This window comes from Osmerus eperlanus, chromosome 3 (assembly GCF_963692335.1).
Source record: "Osmerus eperlanus chromosome 3, fOsmEpe2.1, whole genome shotgun sequence".
Taxonomy (NCBI): domain Eukaryota; kingdom Metazoa; phylum Chordata; class Actinopteri; order Osmeriformes; family Osmeridae; genus Osmerus; species Osmerus eperlanus.
The window spans coordinates 2,209,305-2,227,284 of NC_085020.1; the positions used below are offsets into that span (position 1 = coordinate 2,209,305).

Consider the following 17,980-nt stretch of genomic DNA (forward strand, 5'->3'; position numbering starts at 1 on the left):
CGTTTATGTAATTACATTAACAATATGTTTTATTTCTACATACTCTAATGTACAAAACATGCCACTCAAACATCACAGTCTTGTGTTTCTCTACAACACACAAGTAATCAGACTGATTTAGATTCCTCATTAGTCTACAACTACTTTGTACCTTTGGTAGCTCCTTGATTCAGCCGACATGCAGTATGATCTGCTTTTGTGATGTTTTATTATGGATTGTGTTCACCATGAATGTTACTTTACACATGCAATGATGTGCCAGCACGCTGTCTTTTTCTTTCTCTTTCACTGTTTTAACGCTATCACATCGCATTTTGTTCTGTTTTGTCTCTCTCCTCTCTCCCTCTTCCCTCAAAGCACAAGAATCAGCCGACCTAGTTCTCTTAATTGACGGATCTGAAAACATTGGAGCGGCTAACTTCCCACGTGTGCGTGATTTGGCTATAAGAATCATACAGGGCCTTGATGTGGGCAGGGACAAAATACGGGTGGCCGTGGTTCAGTACGGCGCCAACCCTGAGATTAAGATCTATCTAAATAGTTATGAAAACAAAGCCGCTGTCCTGGATGCCGTGAAGGCCCTTACCTTCATGGGAGGTGACGAGGCTAATCTCGGTGCGGCCTTGGAGGAAGTGGCAGAGCACCTGTTGATCCAGGTGGCCGGGGGCAGGGCGGAGGAGGGGGTGCCCCAGGCCCTGGTGATTATCAGTGCCGGTCCATCCACGGACGATACTGGCGTGGGCGACAGGGCGCTTAAGCAGTCCAACGTTATCACATTTGGTGTGGTGGTGGGTGCGGAGGCCACAGCTGAGTTGGAGACGGTTACCACAGATAAGAGCTTTCTTCTGTCGGCCCCAGATTTCAGTGCAGTGGCTGTCATGGGTGACCAACTGCTACCATACATTAACGGGGTGGCCCAACGCACAATTGTCATTCAGAATGAGTTCACAGAAGGTAGGTACTCTTATGCAAGGTGGGGAGGGGAGTTGGTGGTTTGGGGACATGGGAAACTAAATAAGCAAGAAGGCACTTTTACATCTAGCAGACAGCAATGTGAATTCCTTTCTAGTAGGTGCACTAAGGTAAGAACATGACAAGACATTTTTTAATAGAAATTAATGATAAATAATTGATGTTAATGCTTTTTGAATCAATCTTGCTAATAACAGCCCTTACGGCCACTGTTATAACAGACCTTACGGCCACTGTTATAACAGACCTTAGGGCCACTGTTATCAGACAGCATGCTGTAATTGTAGTCTAAATACTACCAATGCATTATTATTATTAATTAGGGTGATGAGAAGACTTGAATGGCAGTGGAAGTAATGTTTTCCACAGCTGTAGCTTTGCGAACTGATTGCCGTCATCATGTGGTATCAAATACTGTACACTCAAAAACTCAATAGAACCCATGCAATGAGTGGCTCATAGCTAAGCACTAATACTACATAAACACTGGCACATTAAAATCATATAATTTTGAAAATCTTAAGTAAAACGTGAATGGGTCATAGCAAACAGGTTTTAAACTAACAAATTTAAATATTATTTTAGCAGTCGTGGCAACCATCAGTCATTCATTGAAATAAAAAATTTAAAAAAAGGTTATTATACGTGACAAATATTTTTCTTTATTGTAGTGTCCCATCATCCAATTTTGAAAGAAATTATGAAATTACTCAAGTCAAAATATTAGTAGTTGATAATATCATGCACCACTTCAAAAGCTTGTCCCATATTTAACTTTGAAGTTAAGACTAACACTCCTGCCTTATTTTACAGCCTTGGAAGTTGGAAATAGGGACATCATTTTCCTCATTGACAGTACCATGGGTTCCACAATTATCAACGCCATACGCGAGTTCATCAGAAGGTTTGTCGAGACAATGCCAATCGGACCGGGCGAGGTGCAAGTGGGCGTGGTCCAGTTCAGCAGCACCCCCCGATCGGAGATCGACCTGAACGCCTTTGGAACCAAGGAGGACCTGTTAGGCGCTCTTGGCCGAATCAAACCAAAACCCGGCCAGGAGGTGAACATCGGAGCAGCCTTGAACTTTGTGAGAACCAACATGCTGCGGGAAGAGAAGGGAAGTCGTATTCAGCAGGGGATTCCTCAGCTGGTGCTGCTGATGACAACTAAGAAGTCCAGCGACAGCGTGGAGCAGCCTTCCGAGGAACTGCAGCGCATGGGAGTCCTGACCCTGGCCGCAGGCTCCAAGACCGCTGACGAGCAGGAGCTAAAGCGCATTGCCTTTGCCGAGAGCCTGGTGTTCATGTTAAAGGACTTCCGCCAGCTGCTGCGCCAGCCCAAGCTGATCGTCTCGCCGCTCTCCACTCTGACCGGGGTGGTTGTGACTGAGGGACCCACAGAACCAGGTAAAATATTGCTTAATTGACCACGTCTTTCTCAGTATGTTTGACGCTTCCAGTTCCAGGTTGAATTGAATCTTCCCCTAATCAAAGATGACCTTTGAGAAGGAACTCTGTTATCTACAGATGTGATCTATAGATGTGATCCGCACTGAAAGGCCGTTATAAGGAGTTGGTGGTGTTTTTGTGGATGGATGTGAAGAGCTGTGAAGTCATGGTTTGTTGTTTCCTCTGCATTTGCTTGATCTCCATAGTGGTCGAGATTACGACAGTGCAGACTCAGCGGATGGTGCGAGACATCGTCTTCCTCGTTGATGGCTCAAGTTACACTGAGAGCAACTTCCGTTACGTGCAAGAATTCATCGCCGAAGTCGTCAACCAGCTGGATGTTCGGCCAGACCGGGTTCAGATCGGCCTCATGCAATTCGCAGGAAACCCCAAGATCGAGTTTTACCTCAACACCTTCTCCAGCAAACAAGACGTGCTGAACAGTGTCTCCCAACTCAGGGGGGTTGGAGGCTCCATTCTGAACACAGGAGCTGCTATGGATTACGCCCTCGCCAACATGTTCCAGGCCTCCACAGGGTCCCGGAAGAGACAGGGTGTTCAACAGGTGTTGGTTCTGGTCACCGGTGGCCCATCCCAGGACCAGGTTAAGAGGATAGCCGACAAAGTGGCTCTGGCAGGCGTACTGACCTTCACAGTCAGCTCCGGCCAGGCAGACAGCGCTTTAATGAAGTCGGTTGCTTTTGTTCCTAACTTGGCTTACCATGAAAGGAGCTGGACTGGACTGGCAAATGTTGTGGGGCAAATCATGACCCCTCTGATCACCGTGGTGGGTGATACTGATGTGACTCAGGGAGAAGTCATAGAGGAAGGTGAGTTCAGAGATTTTTTCTATGATAATTGTTCTTTTCAAAAGTCTTTTTTTTTTAACATGAAAACATTTAAATCTAAATCTTTTCCTTTTCTATTTCAGTCACAGGCGGAGAGAGGGATGTGGCTTTCCTGATTGATGGCTCTGATAATGTAAGAGCAGATTTCTCTTACATCCGGGACTTCATTCTCAAAGTCATTGAGCCTCTTGACATTGGAATGGACAGAGTACGGATTTCAGTTGTCCAACAAAGTGAGAGGCCAACGGCTAACTTCTACCTAAACACTTATCAGAATAAAGATGAAGTAATGAGAGCTGTAAATTCACTTACTCCGGCTGGTGGTCGAAGTCTCAACACGGGGGTTGCCTTGAAATTCATGAAGGATACCATATTGTCAGATAAACATGGCAGCCGTGCAGCTCAGAATGTACCCCAGTTCATGATTGTTTTGAGTGGCAGCAAATCAAAGGACAGTGTCAAGGAGTCAGCCGTTGCCTTAAAGACTGATGGAGTGGTACCGTTTGGTGTGGGTGTCAAGGATGCGGACCGTAAACAGATTGAGGCCATTTCACACAACCCCTCCTTTGCCTTCAACGTGAAGGATTTCAGTGAGCTGAGCACCATCCCCCAAAAGCTCAACAGCTATGTGAGCCTCCCCAAGGAGCAGCTCCAAGAAGTCCTCCTTGAAGGTAAGACAAAACCTATGTCTTTTCGCGTGTTGATTTGAAGCTTTGCCAACACTCTAAATCATGGTTTTGATGATGTTCTTGGATGCTTGTTCGTCTAAATATACTTCTGTTGTTGTTGTTGTCTCAGTCCATGGCAAACCTATAAAAAGAGATATTGTATTTCTGCTGGATGGCTCTGATGGCACAAAAAAAGGATTCCCAGCAGTAAGAGACTTTGTTCAGAGTGTAGTGGAGAAACTAAATGTGGATGAGAACAAAGACAGAGTCTCAGTGGTTCAATATTCTGACAAACCACAAACCAATTTCTATCTGAATTCTCACAAAACAAAGGATGCGGTTAGCAATGCCATTAATAATCTGAGACACAAGGGTGGAAGAACCCTGAACACAGGTGCAGCCCTCCAGTACCTGAGGCACAACGTCTTCACCTCCTCCTCAGGGAGCAGACGTCTCGAGGGCGTGCCCCAGATCCTCATTCTTTTGAGTAGCAAGCAATCCAGAGATTACGTAAAGGGCCCTGCGATTGCTCTTAAAGATCTTGAAATTGTGTCTATGGCAGTCGGAGTTGGAGATGCAAATCTCCCTGAGTTGGAGGTAATTTCCTTCAAACCTGGTTTCACCTACAAGGTGACAGAGTTCTCTGAGTTGCCCTCAATCCAGGCACAGCTTATTTCTACTCTTAAAAGCCTGACAAATGACACAGAGGAATTTGTGACTCCTGGAATCCCAGAAGTTGTAGGTAAGAACCTCCATTTTGATAAGAGTATGCTAATAACAAGTAGCATACTACATTATTTAATTCTGGTACAATGCCAGAATTTGGCATGATAAAAAAACAAACTAAAAAAATTGCATGACAGAAGATGCTACAATACTTTCTACTCCACTTTTTCCTCTCAAACTTTTCATTGACTTTCTCTGTTTCTGATCAACTCTGCAACAAATGAGATCCGTCTTTATCAAGAGTGATCAAAAAGCCTTTTATTTCATTTATCAAAATTATTTCCACCACTTTTTACGTTTGTTCATTCTTACCTCAATGCGACTTTGAGAATTTATTCCAGTCTTGACATCTTTTTTTTTTCGATAAAAAGATGATTCCCCTCACTATACTTGTGATGATATCTTGTAGAGCAGTAGCTTGGCTCATGAAACCTGCATTCAATATTCCACCTTGTTCGCTCATGCAGATATGCATGTACTGTGAGTGTCTTACAACACAAGAAACAACATCAATAACTATATTTGAGTATCCTGTGATCAGAAATGATGCTGTCGTTAGGATTCAATAATGTTGAATTAAACTGTGGCCAATGTGTTTCATTTCTATTGTCACAACCTAGTTGATACAGTGGACGACAGAAGAGACATAGTGTTTCTCCTTGATGGTTCAGACGACTCCAGAAATGGTTTGCCAGCCATCCGAGAATTTGTGCGAAGAATGGCCAGTGAACTGGACATCGACGGGGGAAATGTTAGAATCTCTGTAGTCCAATACAGTGATGATGCAGTGGCCTACTTTGACCTCAAAAGTCACAAAACCGGGAGGGCTGTTATTTATGCCGTGAGGAGTCTCAGACACAAAGGAGGAAGGCTCCGGAATACAGGGGCCGCACTTCAGTTTGTCAGGGACGATGTTTTCACGGCCTCGGCTGGTAGCAGACGCCTAGAGGGAGTTCCTCAGGTGCTGTTTTTGTTAACTGGTGGAGAGTCGAACGATGACATCTCAACTGCGGCCTCTGATCTGAAAAGTCTCAGGGTCCTTTCTTTTGCCATTGGGATGAAAAATGCAAAGGAGGTGGAGCTGCAACAAATAGCCTACTCCTCAAGATTCCTTTTCAATCTACCTGTCTTTGGTGAACTTTTATCTATACAGCCGGAAATTCTCGCCTTTGTAAATTCAAAAATGGGAATTGAGCCCCCCACCATTGTTGGTAAGATCTTTTATGATTCTCTTGAGTTGAGAATCAAGATGACTCCAAACATTTACTCTATTGGCCTTGAATGGTTTGAATTCACATGAAACTGCATCATCATTTGAAGAAAAAATCAGTGGATCAGTTTCATTTCCCTCAAACTGCCTGCTTTGACTAGAGGCCAACTCTTTGAATGGTTAAGCTGTATGCATTCATACTTATTGTGTAAACCAAAGATTAGTTGCTAGATATCATGACTAGTCAAATGACCAGTCATATACGTGGCATTATCCTTTTCAACAAATCGTAACAATCGAAATCTTGATTGTTTGACATCAGAAAAGTGTTCGTATTCTTTCAGCTTAAGCTCTTCCTTGGGCCAATGATACCAGTATCATTGACTTGTTTATAAATTCCGTTAGATTCTTATTCTGCGTACACTTTCCCTTCCTCCTCTTGTTCGTGGAAGTGGAGCATTTCATTTCAACTTCTTTTTGATTCAACTCCAATTTCCTCATCTGCAAACTCTTAAATGTTTTGCCATTTAAGACAATGTTCATTCCAACTACATTTTTATGTATTATTTTGCATGGATGGAATGTTAATAATTTTGTAGTACACCTTACAGTGTTGATGTAGCCTAATTTTGCATTCAATAATCTGTACATGGAGCTTTTATAAACCGATCCTTCAATGTTTTTTCTTAGTGGAATTAGATGCAGCACAAAAAGACATTGTATTCCTATTGGACGGATCTGATGATACAAGGAGTGGATTTCCCGCAATGCGTGACTTTGTGCAAAGAATAGTTGAGTCACTCAGTATTGGGGAAAACAAAGATCGTGTTGCTGTTGTCCAGTACAGCACAGAACCTGAGGCCCATTTCTTTCTAAACTCATACCATGATAAACAAGACGTTATTAGTTCCATTCAAAGTCTGCAGCCCAGAGGGGGCCCAACCCTCAACGCTGGGGCAGCTCTTGAATATGTGAGGACTAATGTCTTCACTGCCACCTCTGGAAGCAGAGATCATGAGGGGGTCCCTCAGATATTGATTGTGCTGAGTGGTGGGAGATCTCGAGATGATGTTGGAGGTGCTGCGATGGCTTTGAAACGGGATAGAATTGTGCCGTTCAGTATTGGGTCAAGTAATGCTGACATCCTCCAGCTCCAGATGATTACACAAATTCCCACCTATGCTCTGTCTGTTCCTGTGTTTGATGACCTTGCAAGCATCCAGCAGCAACTTTTGGCATTTGTAAAAGGGGTGCCTCGTCAACCAAGACTGGATCAAACAACTGTAGTAGGTAAGGTGTTTTTTATTATTATCTCTTTCCTGTGTCCTTGACTTTGTTCCTACGCTGTGTGTTTTCTTTTGAAAATGTAGCCTGCTTGTTTTTCGTCTCATTCACCTGCATTTGATGGAAAGAATCCATTGCACATTATTAGCAACACTATAGTAATCATATGTAGCAGTGCATTTATAATCCTCAATGACAAAGTCATTCTATTTATATATTGCCAGACATATCTGGATCAATTCAACGGGATGTTGTGTTTTTACTGGATGGCACGGATGAAACTCTAAATGGATTCCCAGCCATGCGTGACTTTGTTCAGAGAATGGTGGAGAAGCTCAATGTGGGAGTGAACAAAGACCGTGTTTCTGTGGTCCAGTATGGCAGAGACCAAGAGGTCCATTTCTATCTGAACACATACACCACCAAAGATGATGTTCTTGATACTGTTAGAGGGCTGAGGCACAGGGGAGGCAGACCCCTCAACACCGGGGCAGCTCTCCAGTACGTCAGGGACAACGTCTTTACTGCCTCGTCTGGAAGCAGGCGTCTGGAAGGTGTTCCCCAGATTCTGATACTGCTGAATGGTGGGCGGTCCAGTGATGATGTCAGTAATGCAGTCACAAACTTGAAAGGAATTGGTGTGATGGCATTGGCAGTGGGAATAAAGAATGCAGATGAACTTGAGCTACAAATGATTTCATTTCAACCCAGCTATGCTTTCCATGCCCCAGATTTCAATTATCTCCCAAGCATTCAACAGCAGATGTTCTCTGCCATTGAGAGTGCAATGTCCACTAACCTGCCAACAGTAATGGGTAAGACAAATACAACTGATGTGATATGAACATAACAGTGATAGTGATACTGTAAGATGTTGATGGAATTTAGCATAAGGTTGTTGCATTTTGTTACCAAACTAGTGGTCGGATGTTATGTTTCCTCTGAATGATAATTAACCTGTCTCCTGACTGCTTATGATTACAGCAGATAACATCAAGAACAGGAGGGACGTTGTATTTTTACTTGATGGCTCAGATGATTCTCGGGGGAGATTCCCAGATATCAAAGACTTTGTGCAGAGAGTAGTGGAGAAACTTAATGTAGGAGTGAACAAAGACCGTGTATCTGTGGTCCAGTACAGTGATACAGCAGAAATCAATTTCGATTTGAACATGCACTCAACAAACAGCAATGTTGTTGATGCCATAAGAGGCCTGACACACAAAGGAGGTTATCTCCTTAACATTGGAGCAGCCATCCAGTTTGTCATTGACAATGTGTTTACTCAAGTCCCTGGAAGTAGACACCTGGAAAGAGTTCCACAGATACTGATATTAATGAGTGGTGGAAGATCCAAAGATGACATAAGAGCATCAGTATCAAAACTGAAAGAAATGGGAGTTCTTTCAATTGGCATTGGCACCGGAGATGCTGACACACTCGAACTTCAGACAATATCTCATGAACCAAACTATGCCCTGTCCATCACTGATTTTGAGGACCTTCCTACTATTCAACAGGAACTGTTGTCATTGTTAAGAGAGGTACCCAATGAACCAAAGCCAACTGTTCCAACTATGAGTTTTGGTAAGATACTGCTTGTTTTTATATTTTTATTACCATGTAGCTTAGAACGGACAACAATTTGACCTGTCTCATTTGAGTAGCCTGATGGAATAATGTACATTTGTTATCAATTGCTCTTTACCCCTGCTGCTACATTTCTGTACCCACGGTACAGAAACCCCAGCAAGGCATTTTGCAACTTCTCTTTGGTTTCCATTTCAGATTCTGACAGAAAGGATGTGGTGTTCCTCATTGACGGCTCTTACGATTGTAGAAATGGCTTTGAAGGAATCCGTGGCTTTGCAGAGAAAATAGTGCAGAGACTGGATGTAGGAGAAAAAGGGGATCAAGTTGCCCTAGTTCAGTACAGCCGAGATGCCACGGCCAACTTCTATTTGAATTCCTATTCGTCTAAGACAGATGTGCTCAATTCCATAAGATCTGTGAGGCACAAACTAGGAAGGCCACTCAACACTGGAACAGCGTTACAGTTTGTCAGAGAAAATGTCTTTACTGCCTCAGCTGGAGGGAGACATTCAGAGGGGGTGCCTCAATATTTGTTTGTCTTCAGTGGTGGGCGATCCAGTGATGATATAAGGGAGGCAGCACAATCATTGAGAACTAATGGAATAAAAACCTTGAGCATTGGAACAAATAATGCTGATACGTTGGAATTACAGACAATATCATTTAGACCAGCTCATTCTTTTTCTGTGGCCAGTTTTAATAACTTGGACAGCATAGACTCCACAGTATCCGCAGTATTGAGTGGTGTTCAGGAAACACCTACATTTCCATCTATCATTGGTAAGATTAACTTTGATTTAACATTATTGGTGCATAAATTGTATGTGAAATATCTGATATTTAAATCAGTTGTTAAATGACTCTTGTTGTTGAGTTATAAGTACAAGCTTGCTACTAATAAGGATTTGTCGGGCTAGTTGGTCGCATGTCACTAATTCTAGACCATTTTCAATTAAGTTTCAGGCCCCAGTGTGAAAAGAGACATAGTTTTTCTTCTTGATGGCTCTGATGATCTGAGAAGTAGGTTCACAGAGATGCGTGAGTTTGTAGCAGGAGTGGTGGAAAAGTTTGACTTGGATGAGCAAAAAGATCAAGTTGCTGTTGTGCAGTATAGCAACAATGCTGCAATTAACTTCAACCTAAATACACATTCAAACAAAGAGGATGTGCTTAACACCATCAGAAACCTAAGACCTAAAGGTGGGAGACCTCAGTATACTGGCACAGCCCTACAATTTGTGAAAGACAATGTCTTCACTCCCAGTGCTGGGAGCCGACATCTTGAGGGCGCCCAGCAGATCCTTGTCCTTATAGCTGGAGGCAGGTCAAGAGATTCACCACGAGGACCTTCGAGGGCACTCAAGACGATGGGTGTTGTGACATTTGCAATTGGATCCAAAATGACTGATTTGGTGGAGATGAAAGCTATTTCCTCACATACAGAAAATGCTTACTCAGTCCCAGATTTTTCAAACCTTTCTATTATCCAACAAAGTCTGGAGACGAGACTTGCACAAGTGAGACCACAAGAAGGAGTTAGTATTGGTAAGACAGAAATGTAATGCATTTGAAATAATATCAGTGATTTCTAAACCTAAATTGTACTGATTAGGTGAGATTAAGTAATTACATTTGCAATATAAATGTTCTAAATTATCTTACATTCTGTATCCGCAGAGGAAGGAGATAATAGAAGAGACATTGTGTTTCTTCTGGATGCTTCTGATAACACACAAGCTGGGTTTCCTGCTGTACGAGACTTTCTTTACAAATTCATTGGAAAACTCAATGTTGGACAAAACAATGACAGGATAGCTGTGGTTCAGTTTAGCAATACAGCAGTGGCAAATTTCTATTTGAATTCATTTTTAAGGAAAGAAGATATGTTGAATTTTGTGAAAGGCCTATCACACAAAGGTGGAAGACCCCTTAACACTGGAACAGCTTTTACGTTTGTGAAAGAGAATGTTTTTCAAACATCCTCTGGAAGCAGACACCTGGAAGGTGTTCGACAAGTTCTGATTCTGCTCAGCAGTGGGCAATCCAAGGATAATGTAGATGAACCAGCATCTTCTCTAAAAAACAGTGGTGTTATTGTTCTCAGCATTGGAACAAGAAGCTCTGATAGTGGAGAATTAGAAAAGATTTCTCAAGACCCTAGTTATGTTCTCAAAGTGTCTGAATTTACTGACCTCCCGAGCATTCAAGAGCAGCTTCTCTCCGCCATGAGGACTGTCCTGGTACAAGTAACAAAGATGGTACCAACAGTAATAGGTATGAATGTTAAACTCATATTTACTTAGATTGACGTACTGGACCTTAATAGAATTGTAGGTTGGAAATCAAGAAGCCTCATGTTTCCCTTTAGGCATGCACCTATCTAGCATGGTATACAATTAGACTATTACATTTGTACTGTGCTAAAAGTTGTATATGGGTCTGTGTCTTCAAAATTGCTCACTCACAATCAATGAAATGCAATTAATTTGATGATTTTGATGTTCCTTTAGTTGAGCGCCAGATACCCAGAAGGGATGTGGTGTTCTTGCTGGATGGTTCTGATGGCACTAGGAATGGATTCCCAGCCATGCGTGACTTTGTTCAGAGAATGGTGGAGAAGCTCAATGTGGGAGAGAACAAAGACCGTGTTTCTGTGGTCCAGTATGGCAGAGACCAAGAGGTCCATTTCTATCTGAACACATACACCACCAAAGATGATGTTCTTGATACTGTTAGAGGGCTGAGGCACAGAGGAGGCAGACCCCTCAACACCGGGGCAGCTCTCCAGTACGTCAGGGACAACGTCTTTACTGCCTCGTCTGGAAGCAGGCGTCTGGAAGGCGTTCCCCAGATTCTGATACTGCTGAATGGTGGGCGGTCATTTGACAGTGTCGATGCCCCAGCCTCTGCTCTCAAAGAGCTTGGGGTCTCGGTGTTTGGCATAGGAACCAGGACCTCTGATGGCAGAGAATTGCAAAAGATATCCTCAGAGCCAAGTTATGCCCTCTCTGTGTCTGTGTTCACTGACCTCCCCAATATCCAAGAGCAGCTCCTTTCCTCCATGACTAGAGTCCTAGTACAAGTAACAACCATGACACCAACAGTGATAGGTAAGAATGTGATGTTTTACACACAAAGTTCATGTTCAATAGTTCCCCTGGTTGGTGTAGTGGAGATCTTTTTGCAATGGCTCATTAAATTCTCAACAAGCTTCTTCAAATGCAAGCATGTGAATCTCTAGGAAATTCTTACTACCATAGCTCATATCTCAGCTCATTACTAAGTGGGTCAGTGTGTTAAAAACATTGCATATGGGTCTATGTCTCAGCCGCTACACGTCATGTAATCTTTTCATGATTTTCATGTTCCTTTAGTTGAGCCCCAGGTTCCAAGAAGGGATGTGGTGTTCTTGCTGGATGGATCTGATAGCACTAGGAATGGATTCCCAGCAATGCGTGACTTTGTCCAGAGATTGGTGGAGACAATGAATGTGGATGAGAGCAAAGACCGCATTTCAGTGGTTCAGTACAGCAGAGATGCAGCTGTCCAATTCTATATGAACACATATACAGCAAAGGGAGATATTGTTGACGCTGTCAGAGGTCTAAAACACAAAGGAGGAAGACCCCTAAACACTGGAGCAGCTCTCCAGCATGTGAGGGACAATGTGTTCACGGCTTCCGCAGGAAGCAGGCGTCTGGAAGGTGTTCCGCAGATTCTGATACTGCTAAATGGCGGGCGGTCCTTTGATAATGTCGATACACCAGCCTCTGCTCTCAAAGAGCTCGGGGTCTTGATCTTTGGAATTGGAACCAGGAGCCCTGACAGCAGAGAATTGCAAAAGATATCCTCAGAGCCAAGTTATGCCCTCTCTGTGTCTGACTTCAGTGACCTTCCAAGCGTCCAACAGCAGCTTTTGTCCTCGGTGGAGACGGTGGTTATAGAAGTAACTGCAGAAACACCAACGGTCTTAGGTATGCTTTGTTAATTTTCCACAGATCTACTCCATTATATCTTCTGAAACGGTGACAGATTAAGTTGAACTTGTTCCTGGTCAAAATGGAAAGGTTTATGTTTAGCTCCGCCTAAAACTGATGGTCTTGCTATGTGATCTTTTTCTGTTTTCTCAGTTGATCATGACACCCCCAGAAAGGATGTAGTATTCCTTCTGGATGGTTCTGATGGCACTAGGAATGGATTCCCAGCCATGCGTGACTTTGTTCAGAGAATGGTGGAGAAGCTCAATGTGGGAGTGAACAAAGACCGTGTTTCTGTGGTCCAGTATGGCAGAGACCAAGAGGTCCATTTCTATCTGAACACATACACCACCAAAGATGATGTTCTTGATACTGTTAGAGGGCTGAGGCACAGAGGAGGCAGACCCCTCAACACCGGGGCAGCTCTCCAGTACGTCAGGGACAACGTCTTTACTGCCCCGTCTGGAAGCAGGCGTCTGGAAGGTGTTCCCCAGATATTGATTCTATTGAGCGGGAGCCGGTCCAGTGATAATGTTGATACCCCAGCCACAGGCCTGAAAGAGAGCGGAGTGCTGATCTTTGGCATTGGAACTCGTAATTCCAGCACAGAGGTTCAGAGAATTGTCAGTGATCCAAGTTATGCCCAGTCTGTTGCTGAATTCTCTGCTCTCCCCAATGTTCAGCAGCAGTTTTCCTCCACCCTCAATAGTGTACTTGTTGGCGTCACACCAATCATTCCAACAGTGACAGGTAAGAATGAGATGTTTTACATGAAGGTCAGCTTCAATAATGTCTGGGTTGAAGTATTGGAGAGCTCTTTGCAAAGTTCTCTGGAAAACTGGTTTTTATTTAAGCATGCACTTCTCTAGCATAGGGCATATCTCAGCTCATTACTAAGTTCATCAGTGTGTAAACACCATTGCATTTGGGGCTGTGTCTTCAAGATTACTCACTCACAATCGATGAAATGCAATTAATTTGATGATTTTGATGTTCCTTTAGTTGAGCGCCAGATACCCAAAAAGGATGTAGTATTCCTTCTGGATGGTTCTGATGGCACAAGGAATGGATTCCCAGCCATGCGTGACTTTGTTCAGAGAATGGTGGAGAAGCTCAATGTGGGAGTGAACAAAGACCGTGTTTCTGTGGTCCAGTATGGCAGAGACCAAGAGGTCCATTTCTATCTGAACACATACACCACCAAAGATGATGTTCTTGATACTGTTAGAGGGCTGAGGCACAGAGGAGGCAGACCCCTCAACACCGGGGCAGCTCTCCAGTACGTCAGGGACAACGTCTTTACTGCCTCGTCTGGAAGCAGGCGTCTGGAAGGCGTTCCCCAGATTCTGATACTGCTGAATGGTGGGCGGTCATTTGACAGTGTCGATGCCCCAGCCTCTGCTCTCAAAGAGCTTGGGGTCTCGGTGTTTGGCATAGGAACCAGGACCTCTGATGGAAGAGAATTGCAAAAGATATCCTCAGAGCCAAGTTATGCCCTCTCTGTGTCTGACTTCAGTGACCTTCCAAGCGTCCAACAGCAGCTTTTGTCCTCAGTGGAAACGGTGGTTATAGAAGTAACTGCAGAAACACCAACGGTCTTAGGTATGCTTTGTTAATTTTCCACAGATCTACTCCATTATATCTTCTGAAACGGTGACAGATTAAGTTGAACTTGTTCCTGGTCAAAATGGAAAGGTTTATGTTTAGCTCCGCCTAAAACTGATGGTCTTGCTATGTGATCTTTTTCTGTTTTCTCAGTTGATCATGACACCCCCAGAAAGGATGTAGTATTCCTTCTGGATGGTTCTGATGGCACTAGGAATGGATTCCCAGCCATGCGTGACTTTGTTCAGAGAATGGTGGAGAAGCTCAATGTGGGAGTGAACAAAGACCGTGTTTCAGTGGTCCAGTATGGCAGAGACCAAGAGGTCCATTTCTATCTGAACACATACACCACCAAAGATGATGTTCTTGATACTGTTAGAGGGCTGAGGCACAGAGGAGGCAGACCCCTCAACACCGGGGCAGCTCTCCAGTACGTCAGGGACAACGTCTTTACTGCCTCGTCTGGAAGCAGGCGTCTGGAAGGCGTTCCCCAGATTCTGATACTGCTGAATGGTGGGCGGTCATTTGACAGTGTCGATGCCCCAGCCTCTGCTCTCAAAGAGCTTGGGGTCTCGGTGTTTGGCATAGGAACCAGGACCTCTGATGGAAGAGAATTGCAAAAGATATCCTCAGAGCCAAGTTATGCCCTCTCTGTGTCTGACTTCAGTGACCTTCCAAGCGTCCAACAGCAGCTTTTGTCCTCAGTGGAAACGGTGGTTATAGAAGTAACTGCAGAAACACCAACGGTCTTAGGTATGCTTTGTTAATTTTCCACAGATCTACTCCATTATATCTTCTGAAACGGTGACAGATTAAGTTGAACTTGTTCCTGGTCAAAATGGAAAGGTTTATGTTTAGCTCCGCCTAAAACTGATGGTCTTGCTATGTGATCTTTTTCTGTTTTCTCAGTTGATCATGACACCCCCAGAAAGGATGTAGTATTCCTTCTGGATGGTTCTGATGGCACTAGGAATGGATTCCCAGCCATGCGTGACTTTGTTCAGAGAATGGTGGAGAAGCTCAATGTGGGAGTGAACAAAGACCGTGTTTCAGTGGTCCAGTATGGCAGAGACCAAGAGGTCCATTTCTATCTGAACACATACACCACCAAAGATGATGTTCTTGATACTGTTAGAGGGCTGAGGCACAGAGGAGGCAGACCCCTCAACACCGGGGCAGCTCTCCAGTACGTCAGGGACAACGTCTTTACTGCCTCGTCTGGAAGCAGGCGTCTGGAAGGCGTTCCCCAGATTCTGATACTGCTGAATGGTGGGCGGTCATTTGACAGTGTCGATGCCCCAGCCTCTGCTCTCAAAGAGCTTGGGGTCTCGGTGTTTGGCATAGGAACCAGGACCTCTGATGGCAGAGAATTGCAAAAGATATCCTCAGAGCCAAGTTATGCCCTCTCTGTGTCTGAGTTCACTGACTTCCCCAATATCCAAGAGCAGCTCCTTTCCTCCATGACTAGAGTCCTAGTACAAGTAACAACCATGATACCAACAGTGATAGGTAAGAATGTGATGTTTTACACACAAAGTTCATGTTCAACAGTTCCCCTGGTTGGTGTAGTGGACATCTTTTTGCAATGGCTCATTAGATTTCCAACGAGCTTCTTCAAATTCAAGCATTTGCCTCTCTAGGAAATTCTTACTACCATAGCTCCTATCTCAGCTCATTACTAAGTGGGTCAGTGTGTTAAAAACATTGCATATGGGTCTATGTCTCAGCCACTACACATGTCATGTAATCTTTTCATGATTTTCATGTTCCTTTAGTTGAGCCCCAGGTTCCAAGAAGGGATGTGGTGTTCTTGCTGGATGGATCTGATAGCACTAGGAATGGATTCCCAGCAATGCGTGACTTTGTCCAGAGATTGGTGGAGACAATGAATGTGGATGAGAGCAAAGACCGCATTTCAGTGGTTCAGTACAGCAGAGATGCAGCTGTCCAATTCTATCTAAACACATATACAGCAAAGGGAGATATTGTTGACGCTGTCAGAGGTCTAAAACACAAAGGAGGAAGACCCCTAAACACTGGAGCAGCTCTCCAGCATGTGAGGGACAATGTGTTCACGGCTTCCGCAGGAAGCAGGCGTCTGGAAGGTGTTCCGCAGATTCTGATACTGCTAAATGGCGGGCGGTCCTTTGATAATGTCGATACACCAGCCTCTGCTCTCAAAGAGCTCGGGGTCTTGATCTTTGGAATTGGAACCAGGAGCTCTGACAGCAGAGAATTGCAAAAGATATCCTCAGAGCCAAGTTATGCCCTCTCTGTGTCTGACTTCAGTGACCTTCCAAGCGTCCAACAGCAGCTTTTGTCCTCGGTGGAGACGGTGGTTATAGAAGTAACTGCAGAAACACCAACGGTCTTAGGTATGCTTTGTTAATTTTCCACAGATCTACTCCATTATATCTTCTGAAACGGTGACAGATTAAGTTGAACTTGTTCCTGGTCAAAATGGAAAGGTTTATGTTTAGCTCCGCCTAAAACTGATGGTCTTGCTATGTGATCTTTTTCTGTTTTCTCAGTTGATCATGACACCCCTAGAAAGGATGTAGTATTCCTTCTGGATGGTTCTGATGGCACTAGGAATGGATTCCCAGCCATGCGTGACTTTGTTCAGAGAATGGTGGAGAAGCTCAATGTGGGAGTGAACAAAGACCGTGTTTCAGTGGTCCAGTATGGCAGAGACCAAGAGGTCCATTTCTATCTGAACACATACACCACCAAAGATGATGTTCTTGATACTGTTAGAGGGCTGAGGCACAGAGGAGGCAGACCCCTCAACACCGGGGCAGCTCTCCAGTACGTCAGGGACAACGTCTTTACTGCCCCGTCTGGAAGCAGGCGTCTGGAAGGCGTTCCCCAGATTCTGATACTGCTGAATGGTGGGCGGTCATTTGACAGTGTCGATGCCCCAGCCTCTGCTCTGAAAGAGCTTGGGGTCTCGGTGTTTGGCATAGGAACCAGGACCTCTGATGGCCGAGAATTGCAAAAGATATCCTCAGAGCCAAGTTATGCCCTCTCTGTGTCCGACTTCAGTGACCTTCCAAGCGTCCAACAGCAGCTTTTGTCCTCGGTGGAAACGGTGGTTTCAGAAGTAACTGCAGAAACACCAACGGTCTTAGGTATGCTTTGTTAATTTTCCACAGATCTACTCCATTATATCTTCTGAAACGGTGACAGATTAAGTTGAACTTGTTCCTGGTCAAAATGGAAAGGTTTATGTTTAGCTCCGCCTAAAACTGATGGTCGTGCTATGTGATCTTTTTCTGTTTTCTCAGTTGATCATGACACCCCCAGAAAGGATGTAGTATTCCTTCTGGATGGTTCTGATGGCACTAGGAATGGATTCCCAGCCATGCGTGACTTTGTTCAGAGAATGGTGGAGAAGCTCAATGTGGGAGAGAACAAAGACCGTGTTTCTGTGGTCCAGTATGGCAGAGACCAAGAGGTCCATTTCTATCTGAACACATACACCACCAAAGATGATGTTCTTGATACTGTTAGAGGGCTGAGGCACAGAGGAGGCAGACCCCTCAACACCGGGGCAGCTCTCCAGTACGTCAGGGACAACGTCTTTACTGCCTCGTCTGGAAGCAGGCGTCTGGAAGGCGTTCCCCAGATTCTGATACTGCTGAATGG

At 44.3% G+C, this 17,980-nt stretch overlaps 1 protein-coding gene across 1 annotated transcript in view; it reads left to right on the forward strand.

The window, feature by feature from the left end:
* The window catches only part of col6a3 (collagen, type VI, alpha 3), an 82,053-nt gene that overhangs the window by 10,347 nt on the left and 53,726 nt on the right, over positions 1 to 17,980 (forward strand). The window contains exons 4-7 of the mRNA XM_062456421.1: positions 358 to 954; positions 1,786 to 2,379; positions 2,628 to 3,251; positions 3,353 to 3,940. Coding sequence (XP_062312405.1) covers positions 358 to 954; positions 1,786 to 2,379; positions 2,628 to 3,251; positions 3,353 to 3,940 — 2,403 coding nt within the window. The remainder of the gene's footprint in view (positions 1 to 357; positions 955 to 1,785; positions 2,380 to 2,627; positions 3,252 to 3,352; positions 3,941 to 17,980) is intronic.